Here is a 19,182-nt window from a genome sequence, read left to right on the forward strand (position 1 = left end):
ATTAATCTCCATATCTAAGGAAAGATTTACCTGGAGGCAGTGAAGCAAAGGTTCACTGCATGGATTCCTAAAATGAGTGGTTGTTCTTTTGAGGAGAGACAAACCATAATGGGTCTTTTTAGAAGACTAAGGGGTGATGTCATTGAAACACATAAGATTCTGAGAGGATAGACACAAAATACTGGAGTAACTCAGCGGGACAGACGAGAGGAGCTTGACAGGGTAGATACTTTAGGATGTTCTCACTGATGGGGGGGTATCGTTTCAGGAAAAGGTGTGGATCATATGATCTGGAGATAATGATGAAATTCTTCACAAAGGATGTTATTTTTGAAATTTTTTATTAGTGTGACAGTTGCAGATTCCTATTTAACGTTGAGATTGATTTTTGGACTAAGAAAATTCAGGGTCAGATAGATTAGGCGGGAATGTTACGTTGAAACCAATGAATGAATTAGCCTCGACTTATTGAATGATGGAGCAAGCTTCTCATTTTCTCAATGAGGTAGGGCTAGCATGTTTCTCATCTACAAAATGCACTATGGCTGCTCACCATAGGTTACTGCAACAGCATCTTTCCAAACCCGCTAGCTTAACCACCAAGAAGAACGAGGCAACTCGTGCATAAGCACTCCTCCAGATTGAGGCTATCCATCTAATTCACATGCTTCATGACGTAGTAATGTTCCTTGATTTATTGCAGGAGTAAATAAACATGTGGATACAGCAAGCAGTTAGGAAGTCAGATGCTATGTTGGCTTTCACTGCAGGAGGATTTGAGGATGTCTTGTTACAATTTCATAGGGTCTTGGTGACACCACATCAGGAATGTTGTATTCTATCAGCAGTCCATACCAATGCAAGAACATAATTGTGATAGAGGGCGATCAATGAGGATTTGACCGATTCTGGGCTGGTGAGTTCGTGGTATGAAGAGAGATTAAGCAAACTTGGACTAATTCTCGCGTTTAGAAGAATTTGAGATTATCTCATTGAATGGATTTCTACTGGATCTTAATATTGGCTGCATGGTTGCATGTGAATTGTGACTAGCTGGGCATGAGGAACTATCATAATTACCCTCTGAAGATTCATGGACCAAGCAAGAAATCAATACATTCTGGAAGGAGTAGAGCAAATGGCCAAAAAAAGCAACCTTAAGTCTTAATTAAATAGGTATTTCTGTGTTTGTTACGGAGAAATGATGCATACACATAGTGAGAGTTTTGGCCTCTTGGGTTACTTACAAACAAACAAATTAGAAGCAGGAAGAGGCCAGTCCACCCTTCGAGCTTCTCTGCCATTTGAGGAGATCACAGTTGATTTGATTATAATCACAATCCTGAAATTCCAAGATGGTTGCTGTTAAAGTTCCTAGTGTATAGGTAATTGAAATTTTTTTTTAAAGTGTGATGCAACTGCACAAAACCATGGACTGCTAACAGCATGGAACAAGGCCGAGTCCATGCAGGTTTGGTTGGAGCAATCTAGATAATGCCATTACCTGCCCTAACCTGACTAGTCTTGCAAATTCTTCCTTTTTGATACTTAGCCAGTTTCCTTTGAGAATGCCACAATTAAATATGCCTCCACCACTTCCCCCGGCATTGGATTCTGGAGCATAACCATTTGTTAAAATATTGTTTTGATGTCACTTAAGGATCTTTTGCTAACTATGTTAATTCTATGTTCTCTACATTTGGCCTGTTTCCACCAGTGGAAACTCTACTTGCTCTATCAATATTCTTCATGATTTTTCACACCACTACCCGATTTCCTCACAATTCCCCTGTTCTAGGAAAACAACCTCGACTTCTCTAGTCAACCCATATTATTAAAGTATGGCATGGCATGCCTGGATTATTTTCAATAAATCTTTTTGAAAATCTTTTTTCCATCCTCTCCAGGACCTTCACTTCTTTCTTGAAATATGGCACCCATAACAGAGTATAATACTCCAATTGTGGCTGAATGGGTGTTCTGTAAATATCTGTCATCTTCCTTGTGCTTGCATTCTTTCCCTTGATTTATAAAGTTTGAATCTTATATGCTTTTCAACCACTTTTTTCAACCTACTGAGCCACTTTCAACATATTATGCACATGCACATCCAGATCTTTTTGGAATTGTATCTTCTAGCGGAATGGTACCATTCGGCGCCGCCGTTTCGGCACCGCTGTTTTGGCGCCTCCGTTTGGAGGCACCGATCTATTGCTAATTTATGAGAACGTCTCATTAAACACATCCAAAACCCAAAATTGAGGGTAAAAACAAATAATTTTTAAAGTGCAATTATTAACAAAGTAGACAGTAAAATGTTACAAAGTCTCGAAATGCATTCTACTGGTTTAGCTTCAGGTGAAGTAAGTTAGATGAAGTAAGTAAGTTACATGAAGTAAGATGAAAGTTTAGATGAATTAAGATTAGTTACCGGCTGGTTATTTTTATTTTGGGCATAGGAAAATTTATGACACAATTGATAGGGGACAACAGAAGCCTACATTTATATTAAACGGGGGGACAATCACAAACAGCGGCGCCGAAAAGTACCCGGCCACTAAAATGTAGCACTTCACATTTCCCTATCCTGTCATCCATTCCACCAATCTGTCTATATCTCCTTGAAGTCTGTAAATCCGCTGTCCCACTTGGGCAACCTCCACCGCGACCTCTGGCGAGTTTGCCCGCGACCCATAGTTGCGGCAAGGTCGCCGCAAGGTCGTAGGAGGTCTTCGTCACTCTCCTTCATGGTCGAGAGTGGTCTCCGCGTAGTCGAGGCTTCGGCTAGGTCGCAATTTTTTTTTTCAAACTGAAAAAAATTGACCGCGACTAAAAATAGGTCACCGTGGGAAAAATCGATATTTTTTTAGTCGTAGGTCCAGTCGAAGCCGGTCACAGTAGGTTGTGATGCTAGTCATAGGTAGTCGAAGGTAATAGCTCCGGGGTGAAAAAAGGTCAGTGGAAAAAAAAGGAAATTTAAACAGCAGGACGCCACCTCTTTCACTCCAAGGCATGTTCATTCATGGTTACACAAAAAAGCTGGAGAAACTCAGCGGGTGCAGCAGCATCTATGGAGCGAAGGAAATAGGCAACATTTCGGGCCGAAACCCTTCTTCAGACTGATCGGGGGCGGGGGTGGGTGGGGACAAGAAAGGGAAAAGGAGGAGGAGCCCGAAGGCTGGGGGATGGGAGGAGACAGCAGGGGGGCTGAGGAAGGGGAGGAGACAGCAAGGACTAACAAAATTGGGAGAATTCGATGTTCATGCCCCCGGGATGCAGACTCCCCAAACGGAATTTGAGGTGCTGTTCCTCCAATTTCCAGTGCTGCTCGCTGTGGCCATGGAGGAGACCCAGGACAGAGAGGTCGGAGACGGAGTGGGAGGGGGAGTTGAAGTGCTGAGCCACCGGGAGGTCAGCTTGGTTATTGCGGACCGAGCGGAGGTGTTCGGCGAAACGATCGCCCAACCTCCGCTTGGTCTCACCGATATAGATCTGCTGACATCTAGAGCAGCGGACGCAATAGATGAGGTTGGAAGAGATGCAGGTAAACCTCTGTCGCACCTGGAACGATTGCTTGGGTCCTTGAACGGAGTCGAGGGGGGAGGTAAAGGGACAAGTGTTGCATCTCTTGCGGTTGCAAGGGAAAGTGCCCGGGGAGGGGGTGGACCGAGAGGGAAGGGAAGAATTGACAAGGGAGTTATGGAGGGAGCGGTCTTTGCGGAAGGCAGATATGGGGGGAGATGGGAAGATGTGGCGAGTGGTGGGGTCACGTTGGAGGTGGCGAAACTGACGGAGGATTACTTTTTGTATGTGACGGCTGGTGGGGTGAAAGGTGAGGACTAGGGGGACTCGGCCCTTGTTGCGAGTGCGGGGATGGGAGAGAGAGCAGTGTTGCGGGGTATGGAAGAGACCCTGGTGCGAGCCTCATTTATGGTGGAGGAGGGGAACCCCCGTTCCCTGAATAATGAGGACATTTCAGATGTCCTGGTGTGGAACGCCTCATCCGTGGAGCAGATGCGGCGTAGACGGAGGAATTGGGAGTAGGGGATGGAGTCCTTACAGGAAGCAGGGTGGGAAGAAGTGTAGTCCAGATAGCCATGGGAGTCAGTGGGTTTATAGTGTATGTCGGTCAGAAGTCTATCACCTGCAATGGAGATAGTGAGGTCAAGGAATGGTAGGGAAGTGTCGGAAATGGTCCAGGTGTATTTGAGTGCCGGATGGAAGTTAGTGGTGAAGTGGATGAAGTCAGTCAGTTGTGTGCGGGTGCAGGAGGTGGCACCAAAGCAGTCGTCGATGTAGCGGAGGTAGAGAAATGTTCATTCATAGCTGGAGAGATTTTTGGAGAGGAGACTTGTGTTTTAGAGATGCACCAAAAAGGCAGCAGCGCAGAGGGGAGGGCACAACCCTCAAAAAAACCTGCCATGCAGGTGTTGCCCACCCAGGAGGAGGAGTGGCAGGAGGTGATGCCACAGGAGGTGAGAGTGCAGGAGGAGGTAGCCCTGCATGAGAGACCCCTTGAGGAGGAGACCAGGGTGGTAGTATATGTCCCCACCACCACCCCATCCTTCACTGCTTCATTTGAAGGCAGCAAAGCAGCCCTTTCTCCTGTGTCTGACACAGCATCAGAGGCAAATGCCCCATTGGTGGTGAGGGAGGGCTGGAGGAAGGTTATGCCCTACAGCTTCTCCAGGCAGCAGGAGGGGGACCTTGACGAATGGTTCTAGCAGAATTCCTTCCTGTACGAAAAGGAAAATGAGGGGTACAGGGACAGGGACAAGAATGGCATGCTTGCCATCCACTGCCCCACATGTGTGCTTAAAGTTCCATCTCTTGTCAAAGCCTAACGCCACTCTCTTCCAGTCATCTGGTGTACTGGGACAGTCCATCACATCATCTTCATTCACCCATTGAGACCTCTTGTGCTTCCTCTTCACCCTTGCTCTCCCCCTTCTGCCTTTCTTAAAAGGCTGCTGAAGCAAAAGGGCTACTGCAAACAGCAGTAGTTGTATTTTTACTAACATCCTCCAAACTAGTTCCTTCCTTGCTTGCATGGTTCAGATTGATTAAAAAAAAACCTGGGAGGCATTTTTTAGTGGGGGAAAAAATGCAGACATGACATCATTTTATCAGGTGATCATTTGAGCTGTAGACACTCGTCACTGGTCGTTGTTAGTGGTGCTCTGAGGTGGAAGGGGGCCGTGCTCATTCACGGACCAATTTGCCAGAGACCATCCTCGAGTAAAACATACTTGGTCGAAGCCAGTCTTCAACATGGTCGAAGCCAGTCTTCTTCATAGTCGAGGGAGGTCTTCAACATAGTCGTAGGAGGTCGTAGGTCACCACGACCTTGATTTTTTTTTTAGTCGCTTAAGGTCGCCAGAGGTCGCGATAGAGGTGTCCCAAGTGGGACGGGCCCTAAATTATCATCTTCATAATTGTTGTTTCCCCAAGTTTTGTGTTGTGTAGATTTGGAAATTGTACCCTATTCACCCAGAAGAAATTAAGAAAAACAGTGTTTCAGTATTGAAGCACGAAGAACTTCGCAGTACACAACAACCTTTCACCATTGCTCTACGCACCCTGCTAGTCTGTCAGCATTTCCATGTTGCTAATTATAGATCTGTACTAAAAAAAATAATTTTAAAGGATTTATTGTTTTAACCTATGATTGGAGTTCTTTCCCCACACTGTATGTCTTCTTCAAATCTACTGAATTTCTAATTAGTGTATCTGGATGCATTTTTATATATAGCTTTTGCAGCAAATATTTGAGGTGACCTTTTCTCCAGCATGCTTCCCTTGTACCAAATGTCCTAATATCTGCACTACTACCAGAGCCATCGAAAGTGAGAATCCAATCTGGAGATATTTTTTCAAAATTACTAAACCAATTTTAAATGCTAAGCTATTGGGAAAGCCATGCAATGTTTAATCACCAAAGTATTAACTATTTTCAGACGTAAACTGAGTTTTTACAGAGTTAAGCAATTGCAAAGGAACTATATATATAACCTTATATATATATAACCTTAGAACCTTTGATAACTCTCCCTAAATGATTTATTAATTGTTGCTTTAAACAGCTTTTAACCAGTTGTCAGGCATACTCTGGAATCGAGAGATTCTGCATAGTTGTAAAGTGCATATTTATCATGATTTTCCACAGCACGTTAAACCAGTAAACACTCCCGTATATGTCTTGTGGTCAGATGTCATATCTTAACCTGTGAAACTCGATACAGTAACTGAACAAAATCAAAATGTTAACAGAAACGCTCTCTTTCATTCTGAATAATTAATATTTCCGTTTTCAGTGGATGGTGTTTTAAGAATTTGGTAATGCTAAAATATATATTTTTTAATTCTTCAGTTTGCATTTCTAGATGTGTTTATGCATAGTTCAAAAGGAGCAGTTTAACCACTTTCACAATGAGATTCAGAAACCACTGCAGCGTTATAACACGTTACAGTAGGTACTATATTCCCACACAACCCCCAACCTGTTGCTTTCATTTACTGATTCTATTGTGATCTACAAATATACCATGTATTAAATAGTTTGTTCAATGCTGAGTGCTACTTCCAGCTTGTGCGGTCTGTTGAAATTCAGTCCGGTTTCTGATTAAAAAGAACCCTACAATTGGACTTTCAGTAGTTTCCTTCAAGCACTAACAAAACAAAATATTAAATTTTATGTTCATTATACCACTCAAAGTGTCGCAATAACTGGCCATGATTATTTTGATCCTGCATCAGTGTTTCCAGTTCACCACTGATGGAAGTCCAGAGGAACACACACACATTTGTCTCCATTGCAGATGAAGGTCATTGATTTTAAAAACAACACTTAAGACTACTATCAACTATATTTTCCCTCCCTAAATATCTTCTGTTCAGTGATTATAAAAAAAGTTTATTGACTTCCACTTTTTATCATTCCAAACTCATATAGTCAGGCAGGAGGTTATTGCAAGTGTAGCTGAGGTCTGTTTCCTCAGCCTAGTCACCAGTGATAAAACTGAAGGTTCCAAAAAACGTTAACTTGCTTTCTGGGTTTTGCTTTGCTTCTTCATGTTACGTTTATCTGAGTGTTTGCCTCAAAATGAGTCACTCCTGAGAAAGCAACATCAAAGATGCTCTTGAAATGAATGGATCCTTAATTTATTCGCAACGGTTTGATAGAAGCTTTAAACGTCTTCCGTAGATGCAGAGTATATACGCTACAGTTAATCATGTGAGGACCTTGACAATGAGTATCAGCAGGCAATTCAATTTGAAACTTCATGGCAGAGCATAATCTTGACTTCAGTCAGGCTCTCCAGGTCTTGATACTGGTATTTCTTTATATTATATGCCTTTGTTTAACTGTCAGATGTGGGTAACCTGCCTTTCTCCTTCCCCTGCCATAAACTTCTCCTGCTCAGGATCTTGGACCTGCCTGCTCCTTATTTTGAAGCATGGAAGATAAACTTCCTGAGTCATTTGAGGGAGATGGTTCAGTCCTCTTATTTATTTGCTTCCAATCATTTCTAAAAATTCCAGAAGGGTGTAGGATTATTTAAAGGCATTTACTTACACCAGTCCCACAAAACAACCTCTATCATGGAGGATGTGGTTCAGCAAAATTAATCTTTAACTGGCTCAGGCATATTCCGTTATGACCAACTTCCTCTAACCATTCTGATCTGAACGGCATTCCCTTTTTATGGAGGACCCCAGGATTTGCTGATTTACCGGCTCTCTTCAGATGAGATCTTAGGTCCACGGAGATTCATGTGTTATGTTGATTATTGAATGCTATGTTGTCATTTCTGTTTTAAAAAGAAGGCTGTGGTCTTTCATGGAATCGTAACTCTTACCAGTAATCCATTTTGTACCATATTTGCTAAATCACCCTGAATCTTATGTATTCTAACCTTCTGCACAAGCCTATCATATGGGACCTTGCCAAGTCCTTGTTAAACATCATGGAAATTGAGTTTTGTTCCGTGCCGTTGTCAACCCTCTGTCACCTGAATTTGTGGGACATGAACTCCTATGAACAAATCTATACTGACTATCTTTAATTAGTCCTTGTCTTTCTAAATAAATCCTGCCCCTCAGAGTCTCTTCCACTGATGTAAAACTTATCAACCAGTAGTCCATGGCATATTCCTGCTTCCCTTCTTAAATAAAAGCACAATTTTTACCTCCTGCAGTCTTCTGGATCTTCATGCATTGCTATCGTAGATACAGAATCTCTGCCAGGGTCCCAGCAAGTTCTTGCTTGCTTCTGGTAACATCCTAGTGAGGCCCCGGGGATATAATCATCTTCAAAATCACCAATACCTCTTTCTTTCTAATGTCGATATGCTTCGGAATATCACTGTTCTCTTCCCCAAACTCATCTGAATCCATGTCCTTCTTGGCAAATCCAGATGAGTATTCATTACGGATCTCTGAGATTCCACACAAAAATTACTACCTCCGTGGACTTACTCTCTTCCCAATTACCTTTTTGCTCTTAATATACTTTTTGAATCTTTTAGGATTCTCCATTATCTTATTTACCAAGAATATCTCATGTGCCCTTTTTTGCTCTCCTAATCTCCTTATAAAATGTACTCTTACATCTCTTGCACACAAGGGATTTGCTTGAACCTAGAGCCTATAGCTGACATATGCCTCTTTTTCCTGACCAGAACCTCAGTATCCCGCATCAACAGAGTTCCTTAATTCTACCAGCTTCCCCTTCATTCTAACAGGAACATGTTGACCCTGAACTCTTCCTATCTCACATTTTAAAACCTCCCACTTGCCAGGTGACCCTTTACCTCTTAACATTCTCTCCTGGTCAATGTTTGTAAGTTACTTTCTAATACCTTCAAAATTTGCCTTGCTCCAATTAACATCTTTAACTTGTGGGCCAGTCCTATATTCTTCCATAACTATCTTAAAACTATCGAATTATAGTCACTGGCTCAAAAGTGCCCCCTCACTGGCACAGCAGCCATTTGCCTCATTTCCTGTGATGAGGTTGAGTGTAGTCATTCTCGCAAAGGACTATCTACATATTGCTTCAGACAACTTTCGTGGACAAATTCTACCCCCATCTAATCCATTTGCATGATGGCAGTCACAGTTAGTGTAAGAGTGGTTCAAATCATATACGATTACAATCTTATTATTTCCACACTGACCTATGATCACCTTACATTTTTGCTCTAATTCCCATTATTTGGTGGTCCATAGTAGAACCCCACCAAAGTGATCATCGTTTTTTTATTTCTAGGTTTTACCCGTAGAGCCGCGCTGAATGTTGCCATGGATTATCCTCGCGAAATACTGATACGATGTTCTCGTCTATCCATCCTCTATTACCTCTCTAGCATATTCACTGAGAGTAAAAAAAGGTCAATTCTTTTGCCTAAGTGAAATGTATGATTCTTTTGATGCTACACATTTTAATTCTAGGCATTCATTGATTTGGATATCCACAGCATTTTTCATCCATAAATTGAAACGTTTGGACATTGTTTGTCCTGAATCTAAAGGATGGAGTTCATAGCCTGTGTAATAGTAATAGAAATGGAAATGGAAATTGCCCCTTCCACCACCTTTTATTCCCTGCAGATGATTGCTATCCCTAACTTGACTTCACTGGCTACATTTACAAACATTTATTTTATATTTAATTTTTTTAATAACCTATGCCCTCATTAAGCCATGTCAGCATTGCCTTGCAAGGATATACAGAATGATATGAGCAATAATATCGAGCTGGACGTGATGCATCAGTGGATAAGGGTCAGGTGATAGACTCTTGGTCTCTGTTACATTGTGGTGAAAGTACATCATTGCCATTCACTCATAGCTTTTGCAATTTATGTTATTCTGTGTGGCAAATTAATATTGGATGATATTGCTGTTGTAATTTATGTCTGAAAATGTAAGCTTATGTCAGGCAATCACCTTTGAAACTCTCGCATTTTGTCAGTTAAAACTTTTTTTAGGATATGTTTGAATAAGGTTCTGTGGTGCAATTTTTTGAAAGATAGATTAACCTCTTTATCACCATTTCACCAGGGAGCACCATGGCCTGTTTTTAACTTGTAACATATAAATGTCTTCTGCATTTTTCTGGTATCCTACAGCAATTTGTGCATTATATGGAACAATCCTTTCAAAACCTCCATGAATGGTGCTTAGAGACAGTGAGCAAAAGGTGTGTGGAAGCAGGAAGAGAACACCAGAGTGTCAGTACACTGCGCATAATCCAGCACAGGACTGGCTGTTCAATTACTTATCCACAAGATCCCAGCAAAACACTCAGATCTTGTTGGTAATGCAACAAATCTCAAAAGGTTAAAAAAGAGATACTACTGTAAGTAAGTGCCTATGGTGAAGGGTTAAAGCCTGGCTTTGCCTCCTGGTGGGAAATAATGCTTTTCTTTCTAAACTTTCCAGGTAAATGTACCCCTGTAAACAGGCCTGGCTCGGCCGACTCTCTCAAGCCCCACGATCCTTTCCACCCCTTTGGCGCTGATGATGGTGACCAGTTTCAAAGTAAAAAGGGGCTCGGTGACTCATTCAGCGGTAAAGATCCCTTCACGCCTTCTTCCTCAAGTAAAACTTCTAAAGACTCTTCTTTGGGTTTTGCAGTCTTCAGCTCTGTAAGTTGAGACCAGTGATACTCTGTCCACAATCACTTCCTCCCAATCCCTTTTCCAACTCTGTGCTAGAACGATCATTCTACTAAAGCCTACACTGGATGCCTCACCAGCTTCTCTATCCATTCTTTTGGAAATCATGCTAGCCATTTTTCTAAAATAACACTGATCTCTTCAATATATTTTGCCCTTTCCTCTATTTCTGTCTACTGTAATAGGAAAAAAAAGATTGAACCAGTGGCCAACCAATGACAGCAAGCAGCCTTTTTCAAAAATAAAATTGACAAGCAACAGATGGAGTTGAAAATTGCAGTAATCATTGGCTACCGATAAATTATCCATTGGCAGGGGGTTGACTGATTACAACCAATTAAACCAGATGTGATAACTGTTATATTGCTGTCATAGACTGGATTGAAGTGTTTATTTTGATGGTGTCTGTTGTGACAATACTTTCCAAATAAACTTCAACCAGGATAAGTATATCATCAAGGCATTTGGCCAACACATATTTGGTTGGTGGCTGGGTGTTAATATTTTCTTCTTATCCCTCTGTTCTTTACCCCTCTCTCCCCAACCCCCATTTACCCACCATGCACTACTTGGGACAACTGATCTGATTGTGCTTCAGTGCAGTTGTCTCTCGTAATATTTAGCTGGTGCATGCGAGGCATTGATTATGAATTGGGATATTTTTATTAACATGTGCCAACAATATCACTACTCAGCTTTCAGTCCTGAGTGTATTGCTTGTGAACTTGGTGTGCATCAGTGTCCACTCCGCATATATTTAAAGTATTGCTATCAGTGAAATGAAACCAAGCCAGTTGAAAACATGGGAGAAGCATCAGAAGGAGTGAAAAAAATATATTTCTTCAACAGTGGGCATGTGTTCATGACTTTCTACAGAAATTCCTGTCATTCCAGTTCTTCATACCTCTCTTACTGTTTTTACTTTAGAATGTGTGCTTGTTTGTAAGATTTGCCATCAAGGGTATCCATCCTTTCTAAGATTTGTTAGAATGTGTTTCTAAAGGAGCAGTGTTTCTTGATTAGTGTTTATTGACAAATCTCTAATTGTTCTCTGAGATGTTGATCAGCTGCCACCTGGAACTGCTGCAGTCCTCCAACAGTGTTGTTGAGTAAAGAGTGTAAGAATTTAGAGACAAAGGTCATTTTATGGTGCATTGTTGAGTTCTATTTTGTCATCAGTTTAGCAAACGCAAACGGAGAAAATAAATGTAATCTGTATTGAAAGATAAATCCTCTTTAATTAATTATGTTAGCTAGGTTTATCTGATTTGTGTCATTTCAGCTTTCAAAAGATATGTACTTTGATCTGTAAGATAATGGATAAATATGAACTGATATTGAAAAGTAGAAATATATTGCCATCATTGTATTTTCTGCCTGCCACCATTTATTTTTTGAGCCTAACAGAGTCTAACCTGGACCTGATAGCCAACTTGGCCAGAGAATGGGATACATTTTTTAATGTAACAATCTATTTGAAGAAACACTGGTAATCATCTCTGTACGCTAGTTCTGTAACAGTGAGTTCAAGTCCTAGTGTTTAATTGGAATTGTTTAAATTGATGGACTAACATCAAAAGGTCCATGAATGTGGGCAGAATGTTGTAAACTCTTAATTGGTTTACTGGGGGGAAGAACTTGCCATTCTTGCTTGTTCTAACAATGTGGTTGTCTTTTGATACAAAGCTATGTTGGCTTTTTTAGAGAATGGATCTGTTAAGTAAATGGACAAGGAGGGGGTAGATGGAATACCGTATTGAAAATTGTGAGGTCACCTGTTTTGGTAGAAAAAATATATTTTTAATAGTGAGAGATTGAAATGTGTTGGTTGAGTATCCTTGCATATTATTCAGGGAACATGTAGTCATAGCAAGACATTACGATAGCAAAGAATTGTGGTTTTTATTACTAGGGGATTTGATATAAGAGTAGAGACATGTTTCTAAGGATGAAATAAGCTTAAGTTATTGCCGCTGTGGTACTGAAAATATTTTACTGGTATGGTCATATTGTAAGTATTGCTTCAACATCTTGTGTCATTCAAGCCTGAAGTGGCTTACTTTCACCTATACATCTTGTTCCAATTATGCCGAATTCTGGTGAAACCGATTCAGGAACATTATGTATAAAGTGGTGAATTTGTCATTTAACAAGAGATTAACTAGACTGGACCCAAACTCTCTTGAATTCAGAAGAACAAGATTATCTCATTGGGACATACAGTGCCCTCCATAATGTTTGGGACAATGATCCATCATTTATTTATTTGCCTCTGTACTCCACAATTTGAGATTTGTAATAGAAAAAAAATCACATGTGGTTAAAGTGCACATTGTCAGATTTTATTAAAAGCCATATTTATACATTTTGGTTTCACCATGTAGAAATTACAACTGTGTTTATACATAGTCCCCCTATTTCAGGGCACCATAATGATTGGGACACATGGCTTCACAGATGTTTGTAATTGCTCAGGTGTGTTTAATTGCCTCATTAATGCAGGTATAAGAAAGCTCTCAGCACCTAGTCTTTCCTCCAGGATATAGGTTATTAGTATATGTAATGGTGTTGTTTGATCCACACTCCATGCCAGTTGGTGGCGGTAATGCACCAAAAAAGTTGTTTGCCAACCGCCAAAAAACACTACATAGAAGAAGAAGAAGTCTTTTCTCCAGTCTTTCCATCATGTTTGGAAACTTTTATTGTTGTTTATCAACATGAGGGCCAAAGTTGTGCCAATGAAAGTCAAAGAATCCATTATGAGACTGAGAAACAAGAATACAACTGTTAGAGACATCAGCCAAACCTTTGGCTTACCAAAATAAACGGTTTGAAACATCATTAAGAAGAAAGAGAGCACTGGTGAGCTTACTAATCACAAAGGGATTGGCAGGCCAAGGAAGACCTCCACAGCTGATGACAGAAGAATTCTCTCTAATAAAGAGAAAATCCCAAACACCTGTCTGACAGCTCAGAAAAACTCTTCAGGTGTGGATTTGTCAATGACCACTGTCTGCAGAAGACTTCATGAACAGAAATACAGAGGCTACACTGCAAGATGCAAACCACTGGTTAGCCACAAAAATAGGTTACAGTTTGTCAAGAAGTACTTAAAAGAGCAACCACATTTCCATGACATGGAAAAAGGTCTTGTGGACAGATGAGACGAAGATTAACATATCAGAGTGATGGCAAGAGCAAAGATTAGAGGAGAGAAGGAACTGCCCAAGATCCAAAGCATACCACCTCATCTATGAAACATGGTGGTGGGGATGTTATAGTCTGGGCATGTATGGCTGCTGAAGGTACTGGCTCACTTATCTTCATTGACGATGCAACTGCTGATGGTAGTAGCATAATTAATTCTGAAAGCTCCCATTTGCTCAAGTTCAAACAAATGCCTCAAAACTCATTGGCTGGCGGTTCATTCTACGGCAAGCCAATAATCCCAAACGTACTGCTAAAGCAACAAAGAGTTTTTTCAATTGAGCATGCCGTTTATATGCTGAAGAGAAAACTGAAGGGTACTAGCCCCCAAAACCAGCATAAGCAAAAGATGGCTGTAATACAGCCCTGGCAGAGCATCAATAGAGAAGACACCCAGCAACTGGTGATGTCCATGAATCACAAACTTCAAACAGTCATTGCATGCAAAGGATATGCAACAAAATACTAAACATGACTACTTTTATTTACATGACATTGCTGTGTCCCAAACATTATGGTGCCCTGAAATGGGGGGACTATGTATAAACGCTGCTGTAATTTCTACATGGTGAAACCAAAATGTGTAAAAATGACCTTTATTAAAACCTGACAACGTGCACTTTAACCACATGTGATTTTTTTTTTCTATTACAAATCTCAAATTGTGGAGTACAGAGGCAAATAAATAAATGATGGGTCTTTGTCCCACACATTATGGAGGGCACTGTAATTTGTATAGGGTTTGGGAAGATGGGTGCAAGGATGATGTTTTTCCTGGCTGAGTTGGCTACAGCCATGAATCATCGTCTCAAATTAAGGGATTGGCCATTCTTTTGGATGAAATTTCTTCACCCAAATGGAAGTGAACATTTGCTGTTCTCTATCCAAGATGGTAATGGAGGCTGAGATATTACATTTCCAGGAAATGGGAAACAAGCATTATGGTATTAGCACAGGAATGTGTTGCTGACGCAAAACATCAGGCAGGGTCTTATTGAATGGCAGAGCAAGTGTAAGAGGCTATATGGTCTTCTCTTGATTCTTTTTCAAATGTTCTTTTGGTATTCTTTATGATGTGATCCAAAGCCAGCAATTACTAAATATTATGGAGAAGAAAGTGAAGACAAGTAGGTGACATAATGAATTTTATGAAGGTTGATTGCATTTGGTAGCATTGTTGAAGATCTGTTAATTTGTCTTGGCTTCTCCCCAACCGATAGAGAACATTGCCTAGAAGATTCTTGCAGAAATATGTATGTGTGCATATATGCACGGCAAATCTAACCTGTCCAGCTTTTGTCATATTATTCTCGATCAACTTATTCTCGATCATCAACACAATGGAAAGAGTCATCAAGACGGCTATAAAGTGAAGCAAAATCGAACATATACAACATCTTGAAATTCCACAAATTAACTATCAACGGGTAAAGAGGGTGTCCAGAATATTTTTGCTTGATATGGAAGCAGTTTCAAAAAGTAAGCACAAGGGAACCCTTGCAAAACCAAGGAATCACATGAAAAGTCTGCGCATGTGCGTTTAAAAAAGTTTTTAAACCTTAATAACCTTTAAAATACACCATTTATCTGAGCAAAGCTTGTTTCACTTACAGCACAGGACAATGGTGAGTATGGTGGGGAAAAAATGGTATACAGATAGATAGATAGATAGATGTCCATGTACTCAGCTACTTGAGATACAATCTGATTTCCACTGTGACTACAAGTGCAGTTGTAGGTAATTTGTGAATTTTAAATGTGATATTTTTAACTATGCAGTTGAGTTTGCAGGCATAGATTGGTTGTTTAAAAAGATGTGATGATGTAATAGGAGGTACAGCTTAAAATCAATTTGAAGAAAACATTAAAATTGATTTGATGTACTAAAATGAAAAAGCATTTGTTGTGTTTGGTTAGTTTCTTTCATGTTGGCTAGCTCAGAAGGAATTGAGAGTTGTGAGAGGTGAATGCTTTCCAGCTGCAGATATTACCCTCAGGAATATAGGGTTGAGGCTGTCCTGTCTACCCTCACGGCCTCGTAGACTTGCTTAACTCCTCCTTTGCATTGTTTCAATACTCTTCCCAACAACCCTACTGACCAACACCCTGCAGGCTTGTGCATCCATTCCCGCACTTGCAGGTTCATGCACCCTGCCTTGCTAGTAAGCTCCCTTTCTCCTTTTTTTCCCCTTTCTAATAGACATAGCTCTCTCCCTTCTCCAAATACTTTGCATGTCCATACTTGTATCCCCTGCCTCCCCTTCCCCTCCAAAAAGTGAAGATTTATTTTCTCCGTAACCAGTATATAAACAAGATAGTTGTGCTTCATTCAGCTACCTTTCTTGGTAGTCGTGACAATTTTAAAGGAAGTGCATTTCAAAGTATGTGCAGACTTCTACTGAGCATATGAGACCAACCTAGCTTTAACCAAAGCAAAGGTTGATCCCAGCAAAGTTTTGATCATATCTCGTTTTTGCATACCACATTGAATGTAGGTGCTTCTTTAATCATTCTGAAACTTTCTGAAGTGCACTGCTCCCTTTTGAAAATTGTTGCTAGTTGTTAATTTTAACATATCAAGGTTTCAAAATATGCTCAATTCCCCACTTCCATATTCAATGTTTTTATCTGAGTTCTAAATGGAGATCAAGGTAGATGCAACCTGACCTTTTTTTGTTATTGTTTTATGTATCGGATTCATTACTAAATAGAAATCTACATAAAGGTAATCCATGTAATTGGCCTTGAGGTCTATGAGGGTGCCATTACTTTTCTCCTCTATTTTCCTATGCAGGGTGCTTTTTCCAGGAAACCACAGTTTTGGACTCCCTCAGATACATCAACAATTATGCACAAGAGTACCTTAGTTTCATAGCTGACACCTGGTTCACAGAGCACTTGCATTATTTTGTAGTAAAGAGGGACAATCCAGAAACAAAATAGGTGGGTTTGGCCTCTTGCCTGATATTGCAAGCACCGAGACCAATATGTGTCCCTCTTGTCATTGCCACTGAAACTGTTGGATAATAGATGTAAGCCAGGACCTAATTTGTTCTAATAGGCTCAGCTATTCACAGGAGCTACGAAGGGTGGCACCTCAGCCTACTTTTAAAGATAGTATGTTTCGGGAGGAGAGAGATTTCCTGAGTAAGGTGTTTACAACATAGTGAAATATGGTTTTAGAATTGCTGAGCTGACAGATCAAAGTTAAGATGCTTTGATTTGACATGCGTGAGAGTTCTGCAAATTTAAAAAGCATTGCCTTTTGCATAGAGGGCTTGTTACTTTGGGGTAACCACATTAAGTACCTGGAGAACTCTATCTCTGGGTGTGGCAGATTGAGCACAAACAAATCAACACCAAGCTGTTCTTTGTTGTGCTCAATTAGAGATTGACTTTGGTTCTTCACCAATGCATGTTGACCCTGAAACTCTAAATAATGAGTCCACATATGTGCAAAAGTTAAAGTGAAAGACAATCATATGAAACAAGCCTTAATGTGCTTTGGTGAGGTTCCTTGATCAGAAAATCAGATGGGGTTGTTTATAACAGCCAACAGATTAACCTCACAGAGTATACACAGCGTAGTTTTAAAAAACGGTTAGGAAGTACGAAAACAAGTTTACTTATTACTGGTGATTTACATTTTTGTAGATTATTTTTTTTCATCTTTATAAAACAAAAAAAAAATGTCAGACTTACGGGAGGTGGTGTGGGTTTGGGTTAGTGAAAGAGAGGTGATCTGAATCCAGAATTTCTGGTGGGTTGCATTAGAATTAACTGTCAACTGCTTGAGAGAGATGGGCTCTTCAGATCCATGTGTCTATGGAAAAGCAGCTGGAAGATGAATGATACTGCTTTCCAAGATGGATCTGTTGTTAGGAACTTGTGCATGAGTTAAACCACCTATATGTGCAACAACATGTGGATTTTTTTTTTCAGCTTGGTCTATGCTCCTGTTAACATGCTGGTTATTGGTTAATCTGATTCTGGTTATTGTTATGTATTTCAATATTTTATGTTCTCAATCTTTAAGTAAGGCGACATTTACTTATTATCTACCTAAGATCAACAGAACATTTATCTATTTCTAAAAATAATAAGGATAGGAAAATAGAGAGAAAAATGAAATGCTAACCCCAATGTGATTCTTCCATATTTGTTACAAGATTGAGTTTCATGTGGCCTGGGTGCTTCTCAAATTCCCATCAGTCTTTCTATCTAATTGTCTCAGGGTCTTGCTGACTCTGAGATCTCAAAAGTGCCCTTTTCTAAAAATGTTTCTCGTCCCTTCAATTAAACATCTATAAACGAGAAACCTGAACATGTTATCCTCACCCCAGCAAATACTACAAGACATTCACATTGTTTTATCCTTGTTCAGAAAATAAGTCACCTTGAGATACAATGTTATTAATATTTTAATGTAATTGTATTTTGTTTGAATTCCGTTACCCATCTTATTTATTGTTTGAACATGACTTTCACAGCAACCCAAAACATTGTGTGTAATACAATTTTGATTGAAATGGTCACTAAATTTCCATATTTCACAGATCCCTTACAACATAGATGAAGATCATTGTGTCAATGCGAAATAATAGAGCACTACCTTTACCCAACTAATTTTCTCTGTAATCTATACTCCGTGTAATCCCAGCAAATCACCCAGAATCTACCACTGACCTGCACAGCAGGGACAATTTGGATTGGTAAATTAATTTATTAATCTACAGGTTGTTACTATATGGAAGGAAACTTGAGCAGACATGGGAAACTCCATGCAACACTTCACTGAACCTCAGGATTAAAGCTATGATGCAGCAGCTCTGGCAGTGCCATCCTAACTTGGTATGGTTTTCGGTGATCCCAGACTTCTCTTTGAGGTCTTTAATTTTCTTTGCCTTACTAAAAAAATTACTTTGAACTGTACTAATAACAGCTAATCGAAATCCTACCTGATCTGTTAATTTTCCCTTGATTTGTCTTGGGTCTCAGTTCAATTTACCTTTTGGAGAAGCTGAGTCATGGTACGACACATAGTGGTGTCTTTATCCCCTGGATGTTTGGCAGAATTGTGAAACTAGCTCCTTCGTTTAAAAAAAACTTAACCAAGCCATCATCTCCCTCAGTTGATGTTTCTCCCAGCAACAAGAATGATAAAACTCCAGTTGCTCTATCTCTGGGGCACCATAGATACTTTACCTGCTATTAGGTGACCCACCAGCTGAAAAATTGACAATAACAACTTCTTCCAAAGTTGTTCCAGGGAAATTGTACTACAGAGCAATAC

At 40.2% G+C, this 19,182-nt stretch overlaps 1 protein-coding gene across 8 annotated transcripts in view; it reads left to right on the top strand.

The window, feature by feature from the left end:
* The window catches only part of eps15l1a (epidermal growth factor receptor pathway substrate 15-like 1a), a 231,422-nt gene that overhangs the window by 188,108 nt on the left and 24,132 nt on the right, over positions 1–19,182 (top strand). For 3 of the 8 annotated variants that reach the window (XM_055658739.1, XM_055658734.1, XM_055658732.1), the window contains one exon: positions 10,447–10,652. The exons of 4 other annotated variants lie outside the window; for them this stretch is intronic. In XM_055658739.1, the coding sequence (XP_055514714.1) occupies positions 10,447–10,652 (206 nt within the window). The remainder of the gene's footprint in view (positions 1–10,446; positions 10,653–19,182) is intronic. One more of the 8 variants, XM_055658736.1, reaches the window with a different exon arrangement.

This window comes from Leucoraja erinacea, chromosome 29, assembly GCF_028641065.1.
Source record: "Leucoraja erinacea ecotype New England chromosome 29, Leri_hhj_1, whole genome shotgun sequence".
Taxonomy (NCBI): domain Eukaryota; kingdom Metazoa; phylum Chordata; class Chondrichthyes; order Rajiformes; family Rajidae; genus Leucoraja; species Leucoraja erinaceus.